At 40.4% G+C, this 24,049-nt stretch overlaps 2 protein-coding genes across 3 annotated transcripts; both read right to left on the reverse strand.

Annotated features, from left to right (window-relative positions):
• Positions 1-1,630: 1,630 nt before the first annotated feature.
• Positions 1,631-7,237, reverse strand: LOC135449981 (uncharacterized). The gene is made up of 7 exons (XM_064717523.1): positions 7,135-7,237; positions 5,925-5,996; positions 4,401-4,480; positions 3,873-3,987; positions 3,108-3,214; positions 2,775-2,889; positions 1,631-1,944 (listed from the first exon to the last, which is right to left on the reverse strand). Exons 1-7 carry the CDS (start codon positions 7,235-7,237, stop codon positions 1,757-1,759), a joined length of 780 nt encoding a protein of 259 aa, XP_064573593.1. The 3' UTR covers positions 1,631-1,756.
• On the reverse strand, positions 6,318-23,454 carry MAT1A (methionine adenosyltransferase 1A). 2 transcript variants are annotated; one of them, XM_064716529.1, is made up of 10 exons: positions 23,064-23,385; positions 16,556-16,633; positions 15,932-16,054; positions 14,162-14,274; positions 12,485-12,628; positions 11,603-11,821; positions 8,543-8,641; positions 8,459-8,500; positions 7,817-7,950; positions 6,781-7,532 (listed from the first exon to the last, which is right to left on the reverse strand). In XM_064716529.1, the coding sequence occupies exons 1-10, from the start codon at positions 23,155-23,157 to the stop codon at positions 7,430-7,432; spliced, it is 1,149 nt and encodes a 382-aa protein (XP_064572599.1). In that variant the 5' UTR covers positions 23,158-23,385; the 3' UTR covers positions 6,781-7,429. The 2 variants fall into 2 exon arrangements, with proteins under 2 accessions (XP_064572598.1, XP_064572599.1); XM_064716528.1 differs by having other exon boundaries at positions 6,318-7,532; positions 8,459-8,641; positions 23,064-23,454.
• Positions 23,455-24,049: the final 595 nt, after the last annotated feature.

Below are 24,049 nucleotides of genomic sequence, written 5' to 3' on the forward strand. Positions count from 1 at the left end.
CAGGCCAGACACCAACAAGAAGTTAATGCAAACACACAGCAACCATTTACATGAATGAAATTATGCAAATGTACTCTGGGAAATAACACAATTAAATTTACTTTAGTTCTTAACTGTGTCATATTGGCTTATTGAGTCAACTCCCTGTCTCATTATAAATAATAACTCAGGTGGTGGGAATAGAACAAAATTTCTTCTCTGCAAGTTTTTGAAAAACATCCCAGCAACCCAATCTCCAGCTTAATATCAGGTTCATGACACATGATAATTAAAGCTTTCCAGCCTAATTCTTCCACACTGTGTGACACTATAAAGATTTCTGATGCACAAATGAAAGTTTCTGCTAGTTTACAAGCTTCCTTTCCTCGTGAAATAAAATATGAATGACTTTTCTTTTCTTTTGTTGATTGCTTTGGAAAGTCACTAGAATAGAATAACAAAATTGAGAGGAAAAAATGGGGTTTAGCACCAGCAGAAAAATGATACTGAAAAGTACTCCAGATATTTTATCTGAGCATTGGTTGATAATGATTTGGCTGTAAAGACTTAAAAACATTATAATTTCATTTGATAGAGATCATTTGTTTGCCATAAATAAATAAATAAAACCCAAAATTTAGTGATTCAAAACTCATTGTTTTTCTTTAAGACTACAGCACTTTTGTCTCCAACACAATGACTTAATTTATTGCCACATGGTTTATAAGCAGCCAAAGCAGCCAAGTCATCCCTTTTCTGGTATAATTATCTGTTCCATTCACTGTCATATGACTGTCTGCCTCTGGGCCCTAAAGCAGCTGGGGTTATTTATGGGGTTTTTTGCTTGTAATGACTCAATTCTGAGCCTGAAATATAAGTATGTAAATATATATATTTGAATCATTTATCTGATAAATGAGGTAAAGGCCAATTTTACATCATGTACCACAAAACTATGTGTCTGAGAGATCAACAGAAAGAGGAGAAAGGTAAAAAAGGGAAAGGAAACACAAACAGATGAGTCTGTCTTCAGATCTACAGCTTCACTGTTTGCTCAACAGAAGAAAATTAAAATATTACCTCGAGCACAGATTCCACTGAAAACCAAGCAAGCAGTATCTAAATTTCTTGTTTATATTTCACAATAATTCACATGCATACTGTTTGGTAGCTACATCTCCACAAATGAGCTGGATCTCCAGTGATAAGTTGCCTCTGATCTTCACTTTCACTCAGTGCCTGGGGGACCGTGGACAATGGACAGGTTTTCTGCTGCTGGTGTAGGCCCCAGTCAAGCAAGCAAGTGAATAAAGTATTGCACCCCTACAGCCAGGAACTCTTGTCACTCACACAGCTGTAATGGTCATCAGAGCAATAATAATGATTAACTGGCAGCTGTAAAAGTGAGTGGAAGTACAGCCCCTTCTCAGTAAAGAGACCCCCTGACACAGGACAATTTCTGACAACAATCAGTGTTACTATCTGCCGAGATCCAGAAGAATTTAAGCCAATAGGAAGGTATCTATTAATAAACTGTTTATAAAAATCTTGCTTAATTGCAGCTAGACAAATTAAAGCCATAAAAGTTGTCTTCTTTCTTTGACACTCTTGCCATGAGCTGCAGTATTAGATTTAGCCTATATATCGATACCCAAAGCTGAGGTCATGACTACGATCTCCAGGACTTTAACAAAATAAAAGCTGTGTGTTTACAGGTGCTAGCCACGCTTTCAGTGCTCTGTGATGCTGTGAGAGGCTGGCTGTGCCCAGGCTGCTGTCAGTAGCCACAGGTGACACAGTCAGCCCCCGGGTCCCGGCTGGAGCCGTCGATGCCGCGCTCGGCCAGCTCCCGCAGGAAGGTGTTCAGCTGCTCTGCCTGAGCCTCGGGGAAGGCAGCCGTGTGCACACAGCTGCTGTTGCTGGGGAAATAGGCAGATTTAGCTCCACTGATGGCCACCTCAGAGGCTGGAAAATATCAAAGATATAAACAAATAAATAAATAAATAAATAAGCAGCTGAATTCACTTAGCTTCGCTTTGTCCTGATCTTTAAACATGTGCTGGCATTCCAATTTTCTAAACTAAAGTCTCCAGCTTGGAATAAAAGTGCCCAGATGCATGCCTGCTTTTATTAAGCCTTGGAAAATAACTAGCAACTGCTCCAGCAGCTAGGCACTGTCAACAGTAAAATGTTTTCCATTAAGCATAGGAGAGGTAGGGTGGGCTTTTTGTGTATCTATATGCACATTTGTTTTTAAATTAAGACAGTAACAACAGAGTCATAGAGCCTGCTTTGGGTCACAGATTGAGCAATGGGAGGAGCCTTACAGTCCCATACAGAGCTGCCATGAAGATGGCAGCACTGCTGGCTGGGGCCCAGCTGCTGGGCTTTATTGTGTGTACATACAGGTGTTGGCCAATTTGCTGAGATTCTTCAACTATGGTTGCAAGATAAACAGTTTTATGTCCTATTGCTGTCTGTCCAGTGGGTCACACAACCCTTAGGGGTTGTATGAGGGTGACACCAATTCACTGGTTTTTTAAAAACAGGTCCTTCTTCCCACAAACATTTGCATAAATGCCATATTTAGTACCCCAAGATAAAACAGCAGTGCCTTCATGAGAGTATTAAAGCTAATGTGTTTTCTTGCTCATAAATTTGCCAGCTCAGCACTGGCTCTCACAATGTCACACATGAGAAGGCTGTCACGAAAAGAGAAACTTTTCCTTCCTCCTATTTTTTTGAACAGAAGCAAGGAAGCCTTGTGTGAACAGATATATCTGAGGAGCACTCACGGCTGCAGACTGCCAGTGCCTTTTCCCCAACCAGCTGCGTGGTCCAGGAGAAGCCCGTGGCATTGCCACACTCCTCATACAGCCTGCTGCTCCTGAGGAACTGGAAGTCATAACCCTTGGGAAACAGGGGAGGGGAGAAAATAAACAAACACGCTCTTAGGGCATGACATGGTAGCTGCAAGGGGAAGAAACAGGGCAGGTAAACACAAACACTACAACCTCTCTCAGCCCTGAGGGATATAAAACAAAGTGTAGCAAGAAAATTAGGCTTTACCAAATAAGCAGTTGTAAAGGAAGGAAGAGATGCAGCAATATATAAGGCAGGAATGTTACCTGGTTGCACATGGGTTTGCAGTACTGAGTGCTGTCAATGGTCACGCACACCAGTCCCCCGTTTTTTGGGGCCACTGGGCGTGGGCATGGAGGTAGCTGCTTGCAAACTTTTGGGTGGATAAAAAGAAAAAAGAAAGAGATCAAGAAAACAATATATCAGAGTGAAAGTGGACATAAAAGCTTCCCCTTCCCAAGCAAATTCATTGGCCTGTCTCCACCAGCTGATATCATCAAAGCAAGCATTTTTGTTTGTTTAAAATTTTTTTGTCCCCCCAATTTATTTTTTTTTTTTTGGCCACAGCTACTGAATTTTCCCCTCACTTGTCGCTCTCACTACAGAATCAGCCCCAGTTACACTTTAGAGGCAGCTCACTGCAGCATTTGCATTCACAGCACTGACATTCAGTGCTGTTGTGGCCAAAACTATCCAAATATTTCTTGGAGAAATATGACTGGCATGCCAGCTCCATGACAGCACAGAGGCTCTGGCTGGAGGGCAGAGCCTGCCCTGCTGGCCCTGTGACTGTTCTGCTGCTGAGCACCAGTGCTGGTGCTGCGGGGACAGCAGGACCCCCTGCTTGTGCTGCTCTGCCTCCCCAACCCCAGTGCTCCCTGTTGCTGAGACATCTTTTATATTGTGCTCCTCCTCCCCTAAAGAAATGCAGGCTCTTGGTTCATTCTGTAGTAGAAAAAATTTCCTCTGTGCTTCAGCTCTGCCCCTTTGTTCAACGCCCAGCAAAGGGGTTGGTTCAGGAGGGGCCTCACATTGCTCCTGAACAGGGCGCAGCAGATCAAGAGTTTCTTGCAGCGTCCATGCCAGGAAATTGACTGAAGCTTTTTCACCCTTGGCAATGATTTCAGGCATGCATTTTGAAAATTTCTGTGGAGATAGGGGAGAAAAAGTCTAAGTTGAAAAAGAAAACGTTGGAGCCTTAGAATTAACATATCTGTGAACATAAAGAAGCTCATGTATTTCTAGGTAGCTATTGTTATTTATCTCACTATACTGCTTATGTTCAAGCCACTTTATGTATCTGGAGCAGGGCCAAACTGGAAAATATATCTACAAGGACACTTTTTGGACTAGCAGTATCAGGAGCAAAGCTGTGGTAAGTCAGATGACACTGATGTTTTTCTGCTCTTGCGTGTGCCTCCCCTCCCCAGCGTGTACTTTGTACATTGCCAAAGGAGTACACGAGTTGTGCTTGCCCAGCCGGGGCAGGCAGACACAGCAGGAGCCCACCAGCACAGGAGGTGGGTGCAGAACAGACCCTGGGTCAGCCAACCTCTTACCTTGAGAAACCCATTCACATCATCTATGGTTGTACTTTTGCATTCACTTTGACCGGCAAAAGCTCGGATTTTGGTAAAATCTAAAAGACAAGCAGAAGCAGGTACTTAGCTAGGTCATGACACATGAACAAACCCCAAATCCCACTTGTGCAGAGGAACTCTCCTTCTACCCTGCCTGTATCCTATCCCACAGTCCTAGTACCAGCTTGCATGCCTGAGGTGATCAAGCCTCAATTCTGAATAATCAGTACAAATATTGATTTGTTGGAAACAGCAATGTGAGCACCTGTTTGGGGCCACTCAGGGCTGGGTTCCCAAGCAGGCCCTTCATTTCTCTGAAACAACCCTATTTAAATAATTGTTACTCATATTCAAGACCATCTTACCTGCAAGAAGAACTGCTAAACTTAGAACCAACAGTGTTTTCCAGGGGAGGCAGGAGTCGAACATTTCTCTCTGCAGGAGACCCCGGGTGATTACTCGCTGCTTGTGGTGCCCCAGAGCCAAAGCCCTGCACACAGAGCAGTGTGCCTATGTGTGGCTGCCTGTTCACCCTGTGCTCAGTGCCCAGCACTGCTGGATCAGGGATTAGGGGGAGGCACACATTGCCCCACTTGTGGGAAGCACAAGGAGAGCCTGCCAGAACAGTCAGGGGAGGGCAAGGGCACGTCCTTGTTAGGGCACTGAGGCACACTGGCTGTGCTGCTGCCAGCTCCACCGGGAAATGCTCAGATTAACTGGTTACTGTAAACATGTTTAGTGTGTGCACTTTCTTGCATGCCTGGCTCTCACCACCTTCCCATCTGTCTGTGTTTGCCACACACACACACACACACACACACACAAAAACACATACTTTGATAAAGAAGACATAATAATGCCTTAACTCGTATGTCATGCTCCAAGAGAAAGCTCAGAACATCAAATGTGAACCAATGGGTTATGGTCTGTATCCTGCAGCATCCAGAGTTTGGCTAATTTCTTTTTTCTTTTCCTTTTTTTTCTTTTTCTTTTTGATGAAGCCATGAACCTCATGTGCTTAAATCCATTTATGGGAAGAGCTGAATAGGTAGCAAAATTGCCACAAAGGTTTCACCTTTTCTACCCTGCACATTTACTAGCAGATTAATCAAATTGTCGTAGAGGTGTGCCTGACTCAGGTGTGAAATGCAGGGCTCAGAGTCACAGCCTGTCACACATCTGCACACACTGCCAGGCTTTGGGACAGCCTCACCTTCCTGCCAACCAGCTGGGCACACACACCCCTCCTCTCCAACAAACCTTTAGTGGTTGTTATTGTCGCCACCTGAGAAGAACTGTTCCTTTTGTCTGCAGCTGTTTGTTGTTGTTGAGCACAGACCTCCTGTTTTCATGTCATGGTATGAAACAAATTTTTTATTTCTTAATTAATTTTAAATTATTTTTATTTTGTTTTTTATTAAATTGTTTTTATTAATTTTTAATTCGCTTACTTTTCCTGGTTGTAGTGTACTACATTATGACCTGGAGCTCCAAACAACTTACCTTGCTGAGGCTGGCACGCACATATTCCATACTCCTTGGATGATAAGCGGTATGCAGCCAGGAAAGCAGTCCCTGGGAAATCTTTGCCAACTCATTCTCTAAGATGCAGGTGGTCCTTAGGATACTTTCCTGCCAAAATGTACCAGGTGGGTACCCAAGGAGGCCCACTGATTAATGTGGTAAGTCCTTGGGAGATCAGAAGGTACCCACAAACCTGTTTATCTCAACTTACACAGAACACAGAGCACATTAGTATAATTAATAACAGTGGAGAGACCTCTGGCTTGACTAGATAGAAATTGTGTTTGTGACATACTTGAAAGGAATAAATGGCTGCTTATTCTTTAATGTTCATCACAGGCACTTCCTTTCCACCACCACATCAGTTCGGGAGGCGCTGTATGAAGACATTTATTTAGGAGATAAACACGGGGTGGCAGCACTTCTCCAGCCCGCATTTCTCAGAAGGCTGGCTGAAAGCATTAAGTCCCTCTTGGGGGCTATACACAGGCAACCCTTGCATTGGAGGATTAAGGATTGGAGGATTAAGCCCTTGCATTGGAGGATTTTGTTGCCTAGTGACAAATAAAAATATCACAGAAGAAAAACGTGGTCTCACAACCTAAGAGTTACAAATAAAAATCTCATACTTTTTCACTGAATTTCCATTAATCACAAGGACTTAACAGTGATCATACATGTATTAACAGGGAAATGCATATAACAATTTCAAAATAAAAAAAAATCAATTTTGTTGGTAAACTAAATTCCTACAAGAATAGAATCAGCTTAGTTGAGATGGACCATTTTACAGCAGCATTAAAAAAAAAACCAACATAGAAAAAGATACACCTTTACATACATGGTAGGAAAAAGCTTTTTATTCTATGATTGTTGTGTTATGTTTCAAAAACACAGTGATTGAAATGCAACAGTAACAGCACATATGCACTGAAGGTGATTTAAATATTACACATATGTTAACATCTTTTATAAAAGAGGCAAAGATACTGTTAGATGCTATTCAGCCTTCTCCCATCAAAGCAGCCCCCAGCTGTATGCATTGCTAACTCCAGTAAGGAAATTGGACCCCAGAATTTCCCATTGTCTAATCAGAAGCAACAGATCTGCTGATCCTTAGTCAGAGTTGGGAAAGTCATCTTCACCTTTGCCCATCAAAGGTTTGAGGTTCAGCTTTTGGTTTGAGTACCTGAGTCACACTTTGTCTTTATCCAAAGAACCAACAGAGCAGCAGTTAAAGGTAAACTGTATTTTGCTGTCTTATGCTGATTAAAAAAACAGACTCTGTCCATTATATCTTAGGTAATGAAAGACACTGAAGGTTAAAAAAAAATTAATTCCCAAGAAAATAACCTTTTCTTTCTTTCCTTTTAAAATCTAAAATTCCTTATGTTGAATATAAAGCTGTCAAATTTGATTTTCAGAAGCATCCTCATCATTAGTGGTCTTCCTTTCTAGTTTCAAAAGGTGACATGTCACTAATGTCAAAAAACGAGTTTTTTAGGCACTTCCCATGAGAATTCCTGTCTTCCAAAGTGACCATAACATGCAGTCTTCTGGTAAATGGGCTTTTTCAAATCCAGATCCCTGTGTGCATAATAAAAAGAAGGAAAAAAATTTTCATATTAAGATACTTCAGGATAACTACTATTAAATGGAAAAGATGAAATAATCTTAAATTCCTTTGGTAAACCAAAAGATACTTTTTTATCAGAGCAAAGTAACTTAAAGTTCTTGGAATGCGAAAATTGTTTTATTTGACCTCCATATACTATAGAAGGCCAAACCTTCAGTAACAGCTGAAGATTTTGCAAGAAATCATTGATTGGATGCAACTACGGGGATATTTTCCTTTCTGTGTGTTTCTTTACCTGACAATGACTCCAGGCCGAAGATCAAAGTTTTTGTGCACAATGTCCAGCAGCTCTTTCTCTGTTTTTTGGGAAGTTCCATAAGTGAACAGTGAAATAGACAGTGGATGAGCAACCCCAATGGCATAAGAAACCTGTGGGGAAAAAAGGTGCCTTAGTCACCCAATAAACACAGCACCTTGGGACAACAGTGGGCAGCAGAAGAAAGCATTAATTTATGAATCATCCTATGAAAACTAAGGCACCTCATTCACTTCTCATATTTGCACTATCTGTGTTTGTAGAAAAAAGAAGACTTTGAAAATGAGAGGCCTCTGGATTACTTTCTCCCTCTTTATCCAGTCACCTCATGCTCATGTCAATGACTGAGTGTCAAAGGGTTGAGGGCTCAACAAATATCTAGAAAAACAGCCAATACAATAGCCAAAAAATAGCCAAAAAGCTAAATGCAAAGTTCCATTTCAAGAAGCCAACTGGTTATTAGTGACATTACACTGGGCTTGAACCAAGCATCGAGTCTTCCTTTCTCCACAAAACCATCACCAACACCACTTCTACTACGGTGGCTCGTACCATGGGCATTCAAAGAGCATCTAGAGAGGGAAATGGTTGGAGAGCAGCAGCACCCTCAGCAAAGCATACCTGGACCAGGACACGGCGGCAGAGCCCAGCTTTCACCAGGGACTTGGCCACCCAGCGGGCGGCGTAGGCGGCCGACCTGTCCACCTTGGTGTAGTCCTTGCCCGAGAAGGCACCTCCGCCGTGCGCGCCCCAGCCGCCGTACGTGTCCACGATGATCTTCCTCCCCGTGACACCGGCGTCACCCTGAGCAGAGACACAAGGGCTCCATGTCACACCCACTCACTCCCAAACAAGGCTATGCACGCCCTCAGAGCAAGCTGACCACACAGGCATTGCTGGGGGTGGCTGAAGGAATGAACTTGTCTCACCAAGGTACAACACTGGCTGTAGTTGTTCTTTAAAGCCAGGTTCTCAAGATAAGCCATTCACAAATTTGTTTGGTTAATCAAGCCAACAGGCTTACACCCAGATAGCTACAGCATTCACTGCCTGTTTTAATTGGAAATATGGAAGCTTTGGTTTAGAAGTTACCTTTGGTTTAGAAATTACTAAGCATCCAAACCTATTATGGAATATTGCTAAAACTGTGCTCCATAAAGGAACTATTGAGAGATTTCACACGGCTTAAAATATGAAAAAAATTTCGTATCTTTTAGTCAAAATCACAAATTGTGTGAATATTAAATAGTAGATTCTTTTTTTATTTACAGTCAAATGTATGTCAGTGGTACCTTATAGATGGTCACATAGACAGTGGCACCCAGCATTGCAGTATCAGAGAGTGTCATATATGGACTAAAAACTGCATTTCCTACCCCAAAATATTTGTAGTCTAATTTGAACCGTGCACAATGTGTATGGAGTACCAGGCAGTCATAAGTAATTGAGAAAGGATTACTTATTTCTAAGAACAGATACTTATAGATGAATATTCTAAAATATTAAATAAGGAAGCACAGATAATATTCTAGTGGCCTACAGCTATCCTGATTGCTCCTCACAAGGGCTTCATATTTTCATTTGATCTGGGTTAGCTGATCAGCACCAGACTATCTGACCCCTGCAATTTACTAAATCTTTAAGCTTTCTGGTGTGAAAGAAAACATGTTCACATTTTAAATTCTGCTGCCACCTGTGCAGGCAGATTTGAAATTCTTTTCCTCAGAACATCATGTCACTAAAATTCAACTGCTGGAATGTTTGCATGGCAAACACAAGTGGGGAGTCAAGGTTTTTCTTAGAACGACTGCATATACACAGAAGTGAACCTTTGGCACTGTTTTTTCCATTCTGCTAAGAGAGCACTGAGACATGAATCTGGATTTTAGATAGCTGAGCATGTATTAAAGGATCCTGTTCTTGGGTTTTTCTGCTTGCCTCAAACCTCAGTTTTTACTGGTGCAGACAGTTGCAATGAGAACAACTTGCATGCCACCATGACTTGGCTGCAGAACTGAGCGAGAGGAAGAATAAATGGACATGTGAAAGGCAAAAAAACCCCACCCCTTGTTTCGGAGGTGCTGAAATGCACTTGTAAACTGTGGGGAAGTCATTGTTGTGATGAGCTGTAAGGTCTTTCCTCATCACACCAGCAGGTACTGCTGATAGGAAAATGATCACAGCAGCAAACCTACTCATTTTGCCATAGCCAGAATTCAAGGTCCCACCACTCTCAAAAACATAAGATGAAAATCCCAAGTGAAATATCTGTGTCTTCCTTGGATGAATTGAGCTGGAGGTAAGACAGCCTCCTGCAGCTGGCTTTGTTAAAAATAAAACTGAGTAAAGCTTTTCTGAGAAATAAGCAGAAAGCTAAAGCTGGTAAAGTCAAGGGGAGAAATAGTTATTTCTATGCTGCAATGCCATTGTAAATTGCACAAGTGATGATAGCAGTTGGAAGGTCATGGACACATAGGCAGATTGACCCACACTGAGTAAACTTAGCCCAAGTTTAAACAGCTGTAAATGGACACTGTGACTTTTCTCAGTTTGCATGTGCAAACATATGCAACAGAGCCCCAGCACAAGAGTAGCAAGGGACACCTGGCTGGCTTATCACTTGTAACTATAGTACATTTTAAAATGGATGCAGTTCAGTACACATCTGAAAGATTTACATTTTTAATGGGTGCACTTCACTGCACACATAAAAGTTTTCCTGTGTGTAGCCTTCTTTTCTATGTAGCTATGATTGCTGCCTTGGTTCATTCTCTCTAAGTGACTGCTCAAGTTTGACTTTCCTTTTGTGCTTAGTCTAGGATATCAATGATACACAAAATTACAGTGATACAACCCATTCAACTGCAAAAAAATACTTTTTTTTGTAGAATCAATAATTATAATGATAAGTCTCAACATCTTCCTGCCTGTTGCACTAATATAAAAAAGAGTACCTTAGAAATAATTCTAGAAAATTCTGGTAAGTGAACGAATTTGTAAAACAAAGGGAAAGCACTGTCTACTTTGATTTGTTTTAAAATTGAACCTAATTTCAGGAAGGAGCTTTGAAGTTTTGTTGTGATATTTCTGAAGGCATCTGAAGATTAAAACATTCATAATGGTAAATTTGTTTTCAAAAACTAAATCTTAGAACTGCTGATCCTACAGACAGTGGAAGTTCTTCCTGACATTGGTAAGAACAGGATCAAATTATAAATCCCATGTCCTGCGCTGCCTAAAAATAAAAGGAACATTTATTTTCTCACCAGAAGAAGCCTTATTGGGGCTGATTTTCAGGACAGATGAACGCCTTCAGCTCTTACTGGTTTCAGACAGAACAGTGAGAGTTATGCAGATCTGAAAAGCAGGTTCACTGTAAGAGAAGTAAAGCTTCTCTTGTCCATCTCTCATGGGAAGTAAGAAGTGCTTGCCATGAGGAAGGACTGCAGGTCTCACTCAGCGCTGGCTCCCAGAGGGTTTGAGAAAATTCAGAACTGGGCTCTACACTCTTCGTGCAATGGAAGATTGGATGCAGACTTGCCTGCCTGGTCACAATACATGTACAGCATCACCAGGCCCTCAAAGGTTACTTTGGCATAGGACATGTGAAACCCTGAGCCCTTCTCCCACACCCAGCTGCAGGGAAATCTTCCACTGGGCAGCTTGCTCCTTACCCTGGGACAATGCCAAAACCCGAGCATTGAAGACTCACATACAGTGAAAGGCGACTTCATAAGACCACCAAAATAATGCAACAACACAAACCTGAGGCCCTCCAATAACAAAACGCCCGCTGGGCTGAAGGTGATAAACAGTTTTGTCATCCAAGTATTTGGCAGGGACGACGACCTGGATGACGCGTTCCTTGAGGGTCCTGCGCATGTTCTCCAGGGAAATGCCCTCATCGTGCTGCACCGAGATCACGATGGTGTGAACACGCACGGGGATCACTGCCCCGTTCTTCTGGATGTACTGCACTGTCACCTGGGGGACACAGGCACAGAGGGAACAAACAACAGAGCTGCTGTAAATGTGTTAGTGGCATCCATCAAATGTCACCCAGGCTATCCCAAAAACTGTAGCGAAATGTCAGTACTGATGTTAGAGTGATCACTGCTCACAGTGAGGCCAGAGTATAAAAAATGAAGCTTATTTCCTGTTTTCTCACTGAATTTTTGCTATGCTAAAGAAAAAAAATAAAAGGAAAAAAAATATAAAAAATCCAACTCAATAAGAACCCATTGATTCTCTATGAAATCATCCAAAATATGTGTTTTAGGTGTGGCTTCCTTCAAAACTCTCAAGCCTCAGAAATTTGTGTTCTTAGTGCATCTTGATGTCAGCCTGAACCCCTAAATACAAATAAATCCTTTGGATGTCCCTTTTCCAACAAGCACAAACCACTTTAGTTCTGAAGTTAAATGTCCTGTCAGTGGCAGGACGTTGGTGGAGTGTTCTGAGACAAGTTAACCATTTTCCAACAGCCAAGAGTCAATGTCACAAGCAGTGGAAAAGCTTTATCTGTTCTTTGTAGCTAATCCTGATAGGCTGAAACACATCACCTGCTGTTTTCAGAGAACCTTCAGTATTTCTGGAAAGAAAGGGTGCTGGTTTCCAACGTTGTGGACAATCCCCTGCAGTGTTTACCTGTGTCTTAGAGTCGGGCCTCAGCCAAGGGAGCTCCCCACTGCGCCTCAGCTCTGCTAACCTGGCGTTCAGCTTGTGAGCAAGAATAATCGTCAGGGGCATGCATTCCTCTGTCTCATCTGTTGCATAGCCAAACATCAAACCCTGCAGGAGGAGAGAACATACTTCAGTCACTGTTAAAGGCACCACAATCAAAGGCAATGAGATTTCATCTGAAGCAAAGAGTCAGCAGCATCCTCCAGGTTTACTTTCTACAGTTTTACATCACAGTGCAAGAAGCCAAAACTCAGATCAGGCTCCAACATGTTACAGTGTAATGAGAAGCTCCCATGTTCCTAGAATTTTTCACTAGCCTGAAGGCTTACATGTTGAGATAGAAACCTCAAAAAAATGAAGACATATTTTCACAGAAAAAAAAATCTGCCAGAGAAAACATTTCAGGACTATTCTGTCATGGGAAGGATGTTTTCAGTACCCTGGAAATGTTCCAGAGGCTTTTACGTGTGAATACAAACACACTTACACATACTGCAGCTCACATCTGAAATTTCAGTGGAATGGGGTGTGAGCACTCCATGAAGGACATACCCTTCAAACAGTTTAAGGCACCTGCCTCAGATTTTTCAATGCCACATGCTTAGAGTCACAGCTTCTACTGTTACATATTATATTCATACTGTTATATATTAATTTTATTGTTCTGTTATATATTAATTTTATTGTGTCATGTTTCCTGCATCAGATTATTGTTTGCTAAATAGAATTAGCAGCATTTTCTTTTTCCTCATGCAGTGTATGTTGTGGGGGGGGAAAAAGGGAAAAAAAGACAGGAAGGCACATGGATGAAATGGAAAGTGAGGCCATCAAAGTGTCAAAGAAAGTCAAATCTCTTCATCTTATGTAGTATTATGTCCCCATGACTGCAGAAAATAATTTTAATTTAGTCCTCGAGGGACTTTTTAACAATATTAGCTTGGCTCCTGAGCTCTGATACTTGCACTTACAGTTCTCAACAGCACTCATATAAACTTCTAATGATAACTAGTAAATGTTGAATTAACTCATATGGCATCAGTCACATTATGCAGTTTTTATGCTAGTATCTCTGTCTTGAGAACACACCTTAAATGCCTACATGTGTTCTTTAGCTCAGAGAAACTCAGTTTGGACAGCCTTAATTACATGGAGCACCTATTACAAGAGCTGCCTCTGGGAATAAGTGAGAATTAAATGTACTCTGGTTTTTATTGTACTAATGCCAAGGGCAGGTGAAACATCACCTAATGTTTTGTTGCTCAACAGCTCCTTGAATGTGAAAAGATCCTTTGTTTATTCCATATTATATGGTGAATCTGACTGCAAGATGAATGGTCTGATGAGCCTAAAACTACACAATAAAAACATTAAATACAGCAAAAAAACCTTTGCTGAGTTCTAAAGAGAACCTCCTTAGCTACTACAAACTGCCAGGGCTCTACTGATTTGCCTGGAGTGCTACAATAACACCAGACAAAAGTCTGCCCTCAAGGAACTGTTTTAGTAAAATTATGGGTTTATTCTGGGGTAAAGGAAAGTGTGGAAATACTTTGACATGGGTTTTGAATATAGGGCATTAGGATGGAGTAAACTTTTTCCATTAAAACAGCTTTGATGTTTTAGATGTGATGCTATGTCTACCTGATCTCCAGCACCAACATCCTCTTCATTCCTGTGTAGATGAACACCCTGGGCAATATCAGGTGACTGCTGCTCCAGTGCCACTAAAACATTACAAGTCTTGTAGTCAAAGCCTATTAGGAAAAAATAATAGCAGTGAATTATGTCACAATGAATGTCACAATTAAGGAAAGAAATCTGGAACCAGAGGACAAAATTTTTATTCTGAAGGATACCCCATTCAGAACTCAAAACCAAACTATTATTCTTCAGTAAAATTTTTGTCAAAACCACACTTGAAACATTTTTTGGATGGGGTGGATCATACAGGGCTGCCTTTCTTGCTTGTTACTTGTTATTTTTTCTTGCACTGTGCCAAGCCAATTCAGATTATGAGCCTCTCCCAAATGAATACTAATGAAGTCCTGTACATGAATTCCCTGAAGCTGAGTTTTTCAGTGAGTGAAGTCTCTGCTCTCTCCACATTATTTGTAATACATACAAAGCAGTGTCCATACTTAAATCTCTCATGGGACTTGGCACGAACCACAAACAGAAAAACACCAGATTCAGGTCTCACATCAAATCTGGAAATGGGAACTTATATGGCCTTCCAAGACCAAAAGTAAGGTTTTAAAAAGAAATTGAAAGACTTACAGAAGATCGTGGCAAAATTTCCCACCTGTTCCCAGGTATATTAATAGTAACTTGCTTCTCTCCAAATCCAACATTTTCTAGTACTGTAGCTACTGACAGCTGCTGACCAAACTCATGTTCAGCCAGTACAACATATATACATGTCCATATGCATGTGATCCACTTCAATGCTCCTCACCCTCTTTTCAGTAGGCTATGTAGAGAAGAAAATTATATTTCTGTACATAATTGCTTGGTTTAGGGCTCTTTTTTAGTTCTAGAAATTGTTTTTTACTGGGTCACCAAATCTCCCCTCATCACTGTTGGCAGTTTGGGTAAAAAGGAGATTTGTGACCTCCTAGATTTGCCTCTGGGTTGTGGAAGCATTGCTGTTGTGTGACAGTGCAGGCAACCTGCAGCTGAGCTGCTGTAATATTCTCCCATCACAACCTCCTGCAAATTTGATTGCAATCAAAGGAGTGCAGTAAACAACTTGTAAACCAAAAGCTCTTAAAAGATACACTTCACTGTAACAGAATACTTGGAATATTTCTACTGTATAAACAGATACATGCAAATCAGAAAGTGAAATGTGTCTGGTGCACAGAACATTTTGTCTTTTGTATCATTTTCATATCTCACTATCTAGGTATGGACCACACACTGCTCAGTGTAAAAGCAGATATTCAGAGCTGACAAAACACCCTGCAGTGACAACCACCTTTACATCTGGGAATTCTAAATGCTCCTGCAGTACAAAAATACAAAAGTCCAATGAAATGAACTAAGTTTCTTCTCTCTCTTTTGCACCAAGGTGCAACAACCAGCTTGCCAAATGAAAACCAAGAGTCAAGTTCTTGCAAGTTTGGAGGAGTGCTCTGTTCTATGGTTCAAGTTGCAGTTAACTATTGTGGCCAAATACCACAGTTCAAAGTATAGTCTGCCCTCTCCAAATTCAGTTTTAACTAACAGAAGGTTTTTACTTACTGAGGTAAAGCCAGAAAATGTATCATGTAGCACCATGTAAGCAGCTTTCCCACAGCATACTCATTTTGTATCAGGCCTGTTAAAGCCCCTGTATGGAAGTGGTGACAGACCTGCTCTGCAGTTGCCTATTACTTGCTCTTCCACGATTTCATGAGTTTTTCCACCAACCTTTAGCTGAATCATCATAGCCAATGTGTCTAATTGCATCTCGGACAACTCGCTGGTAATCCACAATAGCACGAGAAGTGATCTCCCCACAGAGCAGCACCATTCCGGTTTTGCACACTGTCTCTGAAAGGAGAGATGAGAACAGGAGTACAGTAGCAGAATAAGCCATCCACTAAGACAAAGAACTGTGTTTGTGATGATGCTGATTTTGAGAGATCCATTGGATATATACAGTATAAATCCTTTCTATCCATATTTTTATCATTGTAACTCCATCTATAAAAAATTCTTTTCGTATTCACCGTCTGTCTGAAAGCAAGGAAAAAACTAATATGTCCAATTTACAAATGGGAAAATCGTAACACTGGGCATGATTCAGTGATATGCAAACTTGTTCCTTCCAGGACAATTCAGTCCACACACAAAATCAATGGCTCTCCTCTTCTACAGCCTGCTTGCTCTTCAATCTTTACAAAAACTTTTACTGTTTCTTCTCATCTCTCCTTTTGAAAACTGAAATTCTTATGTCATTTTTTGAGGGTGAAACGAGCTAGGTCTTTGCAAACATCCTAAAAAAAGAATGTGATTGTGTGATGACTTAAAGCAAAGCAGCAAACAACTCACCACAAGCAACCTTGGCATTCGGGTCCTGTTTGAGGTGGGCGTCTAGCACAGCATCGCTGATCTGATCACAGATTTTATCTGCAAGACATCAAAGCTGCGATTCAAAACCACAGCACTCCATACAGAACATGGACTGTTTGCATCACTTTCAGAAAGGAATTCTTTCATTGCTTATTACTGGCATATTTAAGGTAGCTAAAAAGAAAGACATGTTAAACATCCTTTCGGCAAATTCAGTAGACACAGTGGGGCATTTACCTACCAGTGTAAACTAACTAGAACTTCATCTGTAGTTTTCTGCACTTAGATGTGAAACAAGTGTTTAATGCACAGAATAACCTGGGAGGTTAAGAGGTTTTACTTGCAGCTTTCACCTTCTCCAGGACGACCAGCTCTGCAAAGCAGTGGTGCTCTAATGGAATGGGGATGCTCCACCACAACTTCCATCGTCTCAACAGAAAGTTGCAATGTACCTGACCTACTCTGGTGGTAAAGCCTGAGAAAGTGTTTATAGTAATAGAGATAATGCTCAGTTCAGTGGAGGCCTGGGTTTTGGGTTGCTTTTTGTCACTGCTTCCTACCATCTGTCAATGTCACCTCCTAATAATCCCTGCAACCCACCTAAGGCAGCACAGGGAAGACACACACAGCAGCAAAGAAGGGGTTACCAGCTGAAGTTTGCCTGAGGTAAACTTTTAGTCACATGCCAAATACAGAGGTTTCAGCTGAAATTTTTCATAACAATATTTTATCTTCTTTGTTTCTTTTCTAATCTGTAAAACAAATATTGAATCTTAATCAAGTAATCTAGCTAATCTAATGGACACAAAAGGGCAGCACCCATAGCAAGGTTTTCCACGTGAAAATGGTAAATATTCTTATATAATTTAATTTTATTGTTCTTTAAAAAAATCTAGTATTGCTTTTAGATTTTCACATAACAAGCTGTGTGGCAAAATAAATTAATCTCCTGCTTTGCTGTGTGCAACACAATCTGTTGAAAAGCAATGTTTTGTAATAGTCTGTCATTACATGTTTTTAATACACTTAAGCTCAAGTCAAAATAAATTCTCACTGATTTTCATTAAGAAGGTGTACATTTAGCTAAGAGGGACAAATCAAGGACTGGAGAACTAATGTGATTCTGACACTCTTATCTCCCATATTCACTCCCATCTCACCACTTCAACACAAAAAGAATGAACACAAAAGACAATTAGCAAATGTAGGCTGCATTGGAACTTTCAGCCTTGCAAGAATTGTACATGGATTACTAAATTTGGGACAATTATTACCAAACAGGAATCACACTTGCAATTTAATTAGAGGTCCAACTGAACCTTGTTTAGCAAACCTGGGTACAAAGGTGGCAGGAGTGATTAAAATGTATCTTTGCTTGCTTTCTTCAAAGTTTTCATTTTATAAGGAAATATATCCACATTTTCAAGCATAAAAGCAAGAAATATTGACAACAATATGCAATTTATTGCATATTGCAATATGTAATTATGTAATCATTATGGGTGAGACAACAGAGCAATTGGGGTTAGAATGGTCCAATACCCAGTAGCAAACTGGGACTCCTTTGTAGTAATTTTTTCACCTCCCAGAATTTCAGTGAAGAACCTTTATTGCTGCCCTTGCTCCACATGAACCATGTGTCACCTGCATTAGATGCTTCTGTCCCACATGCCTAAGTTCCCTGCATGGCACTCATTGTGATGTTATATACATTCTTGCCAAAACACTCAAAAGGGTGTTAAGAAGCTGTGGGAAGGTTTAGGACAGAATGAGAAAAATGCCCTAAATCAGAAAAGTCTGTCTTACAGGATGAAATCAATCATGAGATAGATAAAGATTCAAAAAGGAGAATCTGAAAAGAGTGAGAACCAGCGAAACCATCTAGAGGCATGCAGGATTCCTTATCCTTCAAATGTCTACATGAAAATAGAATTATCTTTTTAAAAGGTATGAATGAATTTCAACTGCCATTTACTAGCTTGTTTGAAGAGCTCTTGCATGAAATATTATTATCTGTGTATGAAGGTCAGATCAGATTATATTTTAGAGATCTCTTCTGATCTTTGACATCTATGTGAGACACTAAAAAATTAAAATAACAGATTAGAATAATTTGGAGCATACCTTTATATTAAAATAGCCTGAGACAAATCAGTTTGATAATACATGTCATATCTGATTGTTGGTGCAACAACCAGCAGTTCTAGTGCAACTAGATCCAAATCCAGATACAGATATGTCTGTCAAGACAGGAAAGAGAAATCCAGCTGGATGATTGGCTGATTAATGCATTAAAGTAAAGGCATGTCTATTAGTAAAGGTCTCTGGTGTAAAATAAAACCAGGCATTCTATTTTTAGCAATGCTTAGCAGGCTTTGTGCACCCTCCATTATGTTATTTAAATTTCTCATCTCAGCTGGCCCATTTCTCTTATTATCTGCTAAGTGTGAGAGGTTTGTCTAATAATTTTTTTTCTTTTTATTTTCCCTTCTTTTTCAGAAACAGAGAAAGCATAAGGAAACACCTCTGGTGAGACACTATAATCTTTAAAAAACCCTTTAATAGGTCAGAATTCATTCCATGCTTACTTTCCTGTCATGAATTACCATCCAGTAAAATGAATATTCAAAAGAGGGATCAAAAATGGCTGAGCAGGAAAATATTAGACAGCCATGACTCTTTTCATGAAATCCAGTCATCCCACAGGCCCAGCCTTATGGCAGAAATGCCAACAAGCCATGGAACAGCTCTTGCTAACCATAAAATGAGTCTGGGGAGCCTGATGATAAAGCCTACTCAAAATCCCAGTTGTAATACTAGGAAGTAGAGGAGGTGTTCAACAACAAAGGTGATCTCTGAAAATCAGAAGAAACTTCACAGTTTTCCAAATAGTTAGACATAAGTTTGTTACATTAGAGTATGTAAGAGCCTAACAAAAGTTCTCAGAACCTTCATAGGAATTCAGTTTCACAGACTCACCACACAGAGGAAAAAATAAACTATGAACAGCAGTAAAACCTGAAAACTTTATTCAAGAAAACTCCACAAAATACAACAAAGTGGTACAGCCAAACTACTGGCTTTGATGGTATAGTAAATATAATAAACATTGAACATTTGAAATTGCAAGGTTGGTTTTCTTCAAAATCTATAATCATCAACATTAAATTCAGTATTTTTAATGATATGTTATTTCTATCAACAGAAAAAAATAAACTAGAATGTGAATTTTTATATTAAAAGTACGGCAAAGAGAGCAATTGCTAGTTTTCTGGTAAAAAAAAATAAATGGAAGAAATGCAGATACTTATCATAAGCATTTCATCAAAAATCAGCTTTCCTACAAAAGATTTTCCCTAGAAAGACTTCAAATGCAAGCATTGTGCTGTACATTTCTCCTATCTAAAAGATCCCTTGAGGAGTGCTAGTTGATAAGTGGTACTGCAATATTAGCAGTGTCCAAATATCATGTACAGCTGTTCTCCTTGTTCAGTGCAGTTTGCTGAAGGATCATGCATATCATTAAGTATATATAATCTTAGATATAAGACATGCTGGACAGATCTGCATTTTCTGGGGGTTTTTTCCTTCATGATTTTTTTCCCTGTGAATATTTACATGATAAACACATGCTTTTAATATGCTTGAAAACTTGAGTTTGCTTTTAGAAGATGCTTTGTCTTATATTTTTAAAGAGATTCCTTAGTGCTTTGTGGAAAACTGAATGGCAGCCAGTTTGCAGGCAGTTCCACCTGAAGCCACTCCAGCTAGGGGAGGGAATTACTCCTTGGTGGTTTGACATCTGTAGGACATTGTGGGGCACAGAAACAATCAATGCTTTTCAAAGCACCAGGAAACTTGTGCAGCATGACAGACACTACAGGACTTAGGAAAATGGAGCAGTGACAAAATAGAGACAAAAAACCAAAAAGTTATTTTTTTCATGCCTCTGTGTGCTTTTATTATTATATTGAAAGGAGGAAGTCGTGTAACTCTTCAGAGAGTTTGGAATTTACATCACTAAATGATTAAAGATCTGAAAGGAATTCCCAAATGTTATGCCCAGGGGATTCTGAAGGATCTGGAGTGAGAAGATGGCAGAAACAGTCTTCTGTGATGTCTTTGGGTAGCACAGGTGATACCTGTAGGTTAATTATTGACAGCTATTACTTGCTTCTATGAAATCTGGACTTCTCAGTGACACCCAGCTCTGGGCATTGCACAGATACAAGGCAGCTCTCTGTACACTCAAATAAATAACCATGTAATTTCTCCTGCTTTGTGCGTTAAGAAGGTTTCCATTAAAGCATTCAATACTCAGCTAATACAATCAGAACAATTCAAATTTCCACCAGACAAAGATCTGGTTCAGGATCTTTACTGCACATAATGCCCTCTAGCAAAATTATACTATCACATACGGAAGAGAAATAATCAAGAACACGCAAATTATCCATTTTGTATAAACAGAGGAAATCAAAACTCACAATAAAATTCTATTGCTACAGATAACATCAGAAGCCCAACTGCAGCCTCAGGCACTGGGCCTCATTTTAAGAAATAGCCAAGATTTTCCTGGGTGATAAAATCCTAATGGCATGTCTACACCTCTTGTGCAAAGCCACAGAGGGGAAAAGGGGCCTTGGCCAGGATGCAGGGGTGATCAATTTGCTGTCAGGAGCCAGAGCTGTCACTGAGATGATTAAGATCCAATGCTGATGCTCAGGAAAAAGAATTTGCAAGACAACCCAGAGTTACTGCCAGCCTGTCCTCCTTTGATCTGGAAAATCTCTGCCTTCCCTTTGCCATAGGCACTGGGGTTTTCAGTACCCTAAGTGAAGAAGTAGGCTGTTTAAGAAAGCATCATAGCCTTGAAAACACCCCGGTAAATTTCAGTTTCCACTCACTCTAAAATAAACATCCCAGGTTGGTACTTTGTATCTCATAGTACCCAGAGACCCCGCAAGCTCCGCAAGGCGAGGGAAGCTGCAGGGATATCCAAGTGGTAACTGTGTTTCTCAAGGGCCTGCCTTGTACTTCAGCACAGGAGAAAAATTATTTTCATGGGCTTAAACCCAATAGAGGGTTTGGAAATAAAGGAGGGAATGTGAATAAGAACTAAAAAGTTGGCCAAATGCTAAAAGAAGAAACAAGATAAAGAGAGGACTGGTAAAGGAAAGAAGCCAAGGGACTCAGTTGAATCTGGGGACTCAGCTGAACTCTCTCTGCTCTGAGACTTGCCTATTTTTGCCCCAAGATGATTAAAAAATAATGATTAGAGTAGCATAACTCATGACCAGTTGTCTTTGGAAATAATATCATCCATGTAAAATGATCACACTGTATTATGTGATTTTTCCCATGAAACTCCATAGCACTACAGACACTGGATGTAAATATACATAAATTTGACATGGCACATAGGTTCCATGGAAAAAATGTGGCTGTCATTTTCTGACTGTATTACATCAGAAAGAACCCCAACTGGTTTAACCTGATGTAGTTGCCTTCACATTGATGGAGAGGTACTCAATTGCATCAGCCATGGATTTGATCTGCAGTAATAAGTTAATCTAGAAGAGTATCAAACTATAGACATAAAGTTCTCATTGCTGACCTTTTTATCCTGTGCTATAAAATCATCCTACCCATCTATGATTCACTCACATTTCATGAATACAGACCTGAAAAGCCTTATTACAGCAAAAAGCACAGGCCACCAAATCATCTTCTAAAACAAATACACTTTTCAGGACCTCAAATAGCCCATTGTCCCCTGGCCTCACTTGAGGGAACAGTTGCTGTTGACATAAGGTGTATGTTTATGGTGGATGAATATTTGTCTTCAATAAAATTGAACTAATCTCTGCTGACCATACATAAAGTTTAGCAAATAACTGTCCACTATTTGCTTAAGCAATTCCATATATTGCATCAGATGATGGAAAGGGGTGAGAGGCAGGGGGCAAATTGATGACTTTGCCATGTACAGCTGCTGGGACCACTAAAAAAAGGCTCCAAGATAGGCTGCTTAGGGATATTCTTGTCATGGGTGAGAGTCTTAGACCACTCCATACGTGCAGGACAGTTTCACAGGGCCCATAAAGATATGGAACTCGAGAAGCAAGCTAGGCATTCTTACCCATATGTGAAACTTGAGCCTGTCAGAGATATAGTAGTGTCTCCACAGGAATACTGAAAGAAAGTTAGATGAAAAGGAAGGAACAGCACCCATAAACCTCACTGCCTGCCTCAGCTGAACACACACCCTGCAAAAATCACATAAACTCCTGTTGGAAGCACTCTAGTTATAGCAGTTCTACAGTCTGTATGGACAAAGTCCAGTGGAAATAAAGTAGAAAAAGCACCCTGTTACAAATAACTTCTCTAGTAAGATTAACATCAGGTGAATTCTTCTCTAGGCTTTTAAAACACCTCAAATGAAAATATTACACTTTTTAGACTTTTAGCAGAGCTGGCTTCTTACCTGGATGTCCTTCTCCCACGGACTCCGATGTGAACATGAAAGCCCCCTCATCATCAAGCGTGTAATCACATAAACCATCCACCGGCCCATTCATGGCTCAGATGCTGCTCCTGATGGGCTGCTACAAACGGGGCTTGGAGAGCTCTACCTTCAGTGCCTTCTGTTCAAGAAGGCTCTAACAGCAGGACTATTGCTGTCTTCACTTATTACCTCTTGGGCTAACCTGAATTTCAGTGTGTGAAAGCAGCATGTGCTTGCATCCGTGCCTGCATGCAAGGAGTATGCATGTGCCTGAAGTCTGTATCCCTACCTAGCCTGATCTGTCAGTCCCTGGGCTGCTCCTATATATGGAAAAGTGAAAGTGCCCAGATAATCATGTGAGGAAAATGGAAGAGCCCATTTCTTGGCAGGGGAGTTAGTTAACTTTAGGATACTTCACTAATTAACTCAGTTCTTGGAAACACTCTGGATTCAACCTGTGCAAGATTGGTTATCTTAGCAGCTCCACTAAGCATGAAGCAACGCAGGAGTGCTAGTGACAGTTCAGGTCAGCTGCTTTTCTCTTTGGCTCTCCCCTGATTCTGGGATCTATGGTGTACTTCCAGCTCTGTGTTGTGGTTTTGCAGGGATATATACAAAATGTGTAAACTCACGTCTTTCCTAATGAAGGACTAGAAGAAGATTGCTTTCCATCATATAACCACACTTTCCTTTTACTTTTTCATCTCTAGAAAACTGGAATTCCCTCATGAATTGTTTTTTTAATTTTCATTCATTTTTCATGCACATTTGAGACAAAACATCTGATAAGATCTAGCACCACGCTGCTTCACAGTCTGCTACACAGAGCTTACCCTTCAGCCTTTGCTTTTCTTTTCCCCTGCCCTTTCTTCTATTAATACGGGTCAATTTTAATTATATTTTTGTATCATATTCCCATACTATATTCCATAACCCTATAATCACAATAACTGCTGCATCTCAGA

The sequence above is a fragment of the Zonotrichia leucophrys genome, chromosome 6 (genome assembly GCF_028769735.1).
Source record: "Zonotrichia leucophrys gambelii isolate GWCS_2022_RI chromosome 6, RI_Zleu_2.0, whole genome shotgun sequence".
NCBI classification, from domain to species: Eukaryota; Metazoa; Chordata; class Aves; order Passeriformes; family Passerellidae; genus Zonotrichia; species Zonotrichia leucophrys.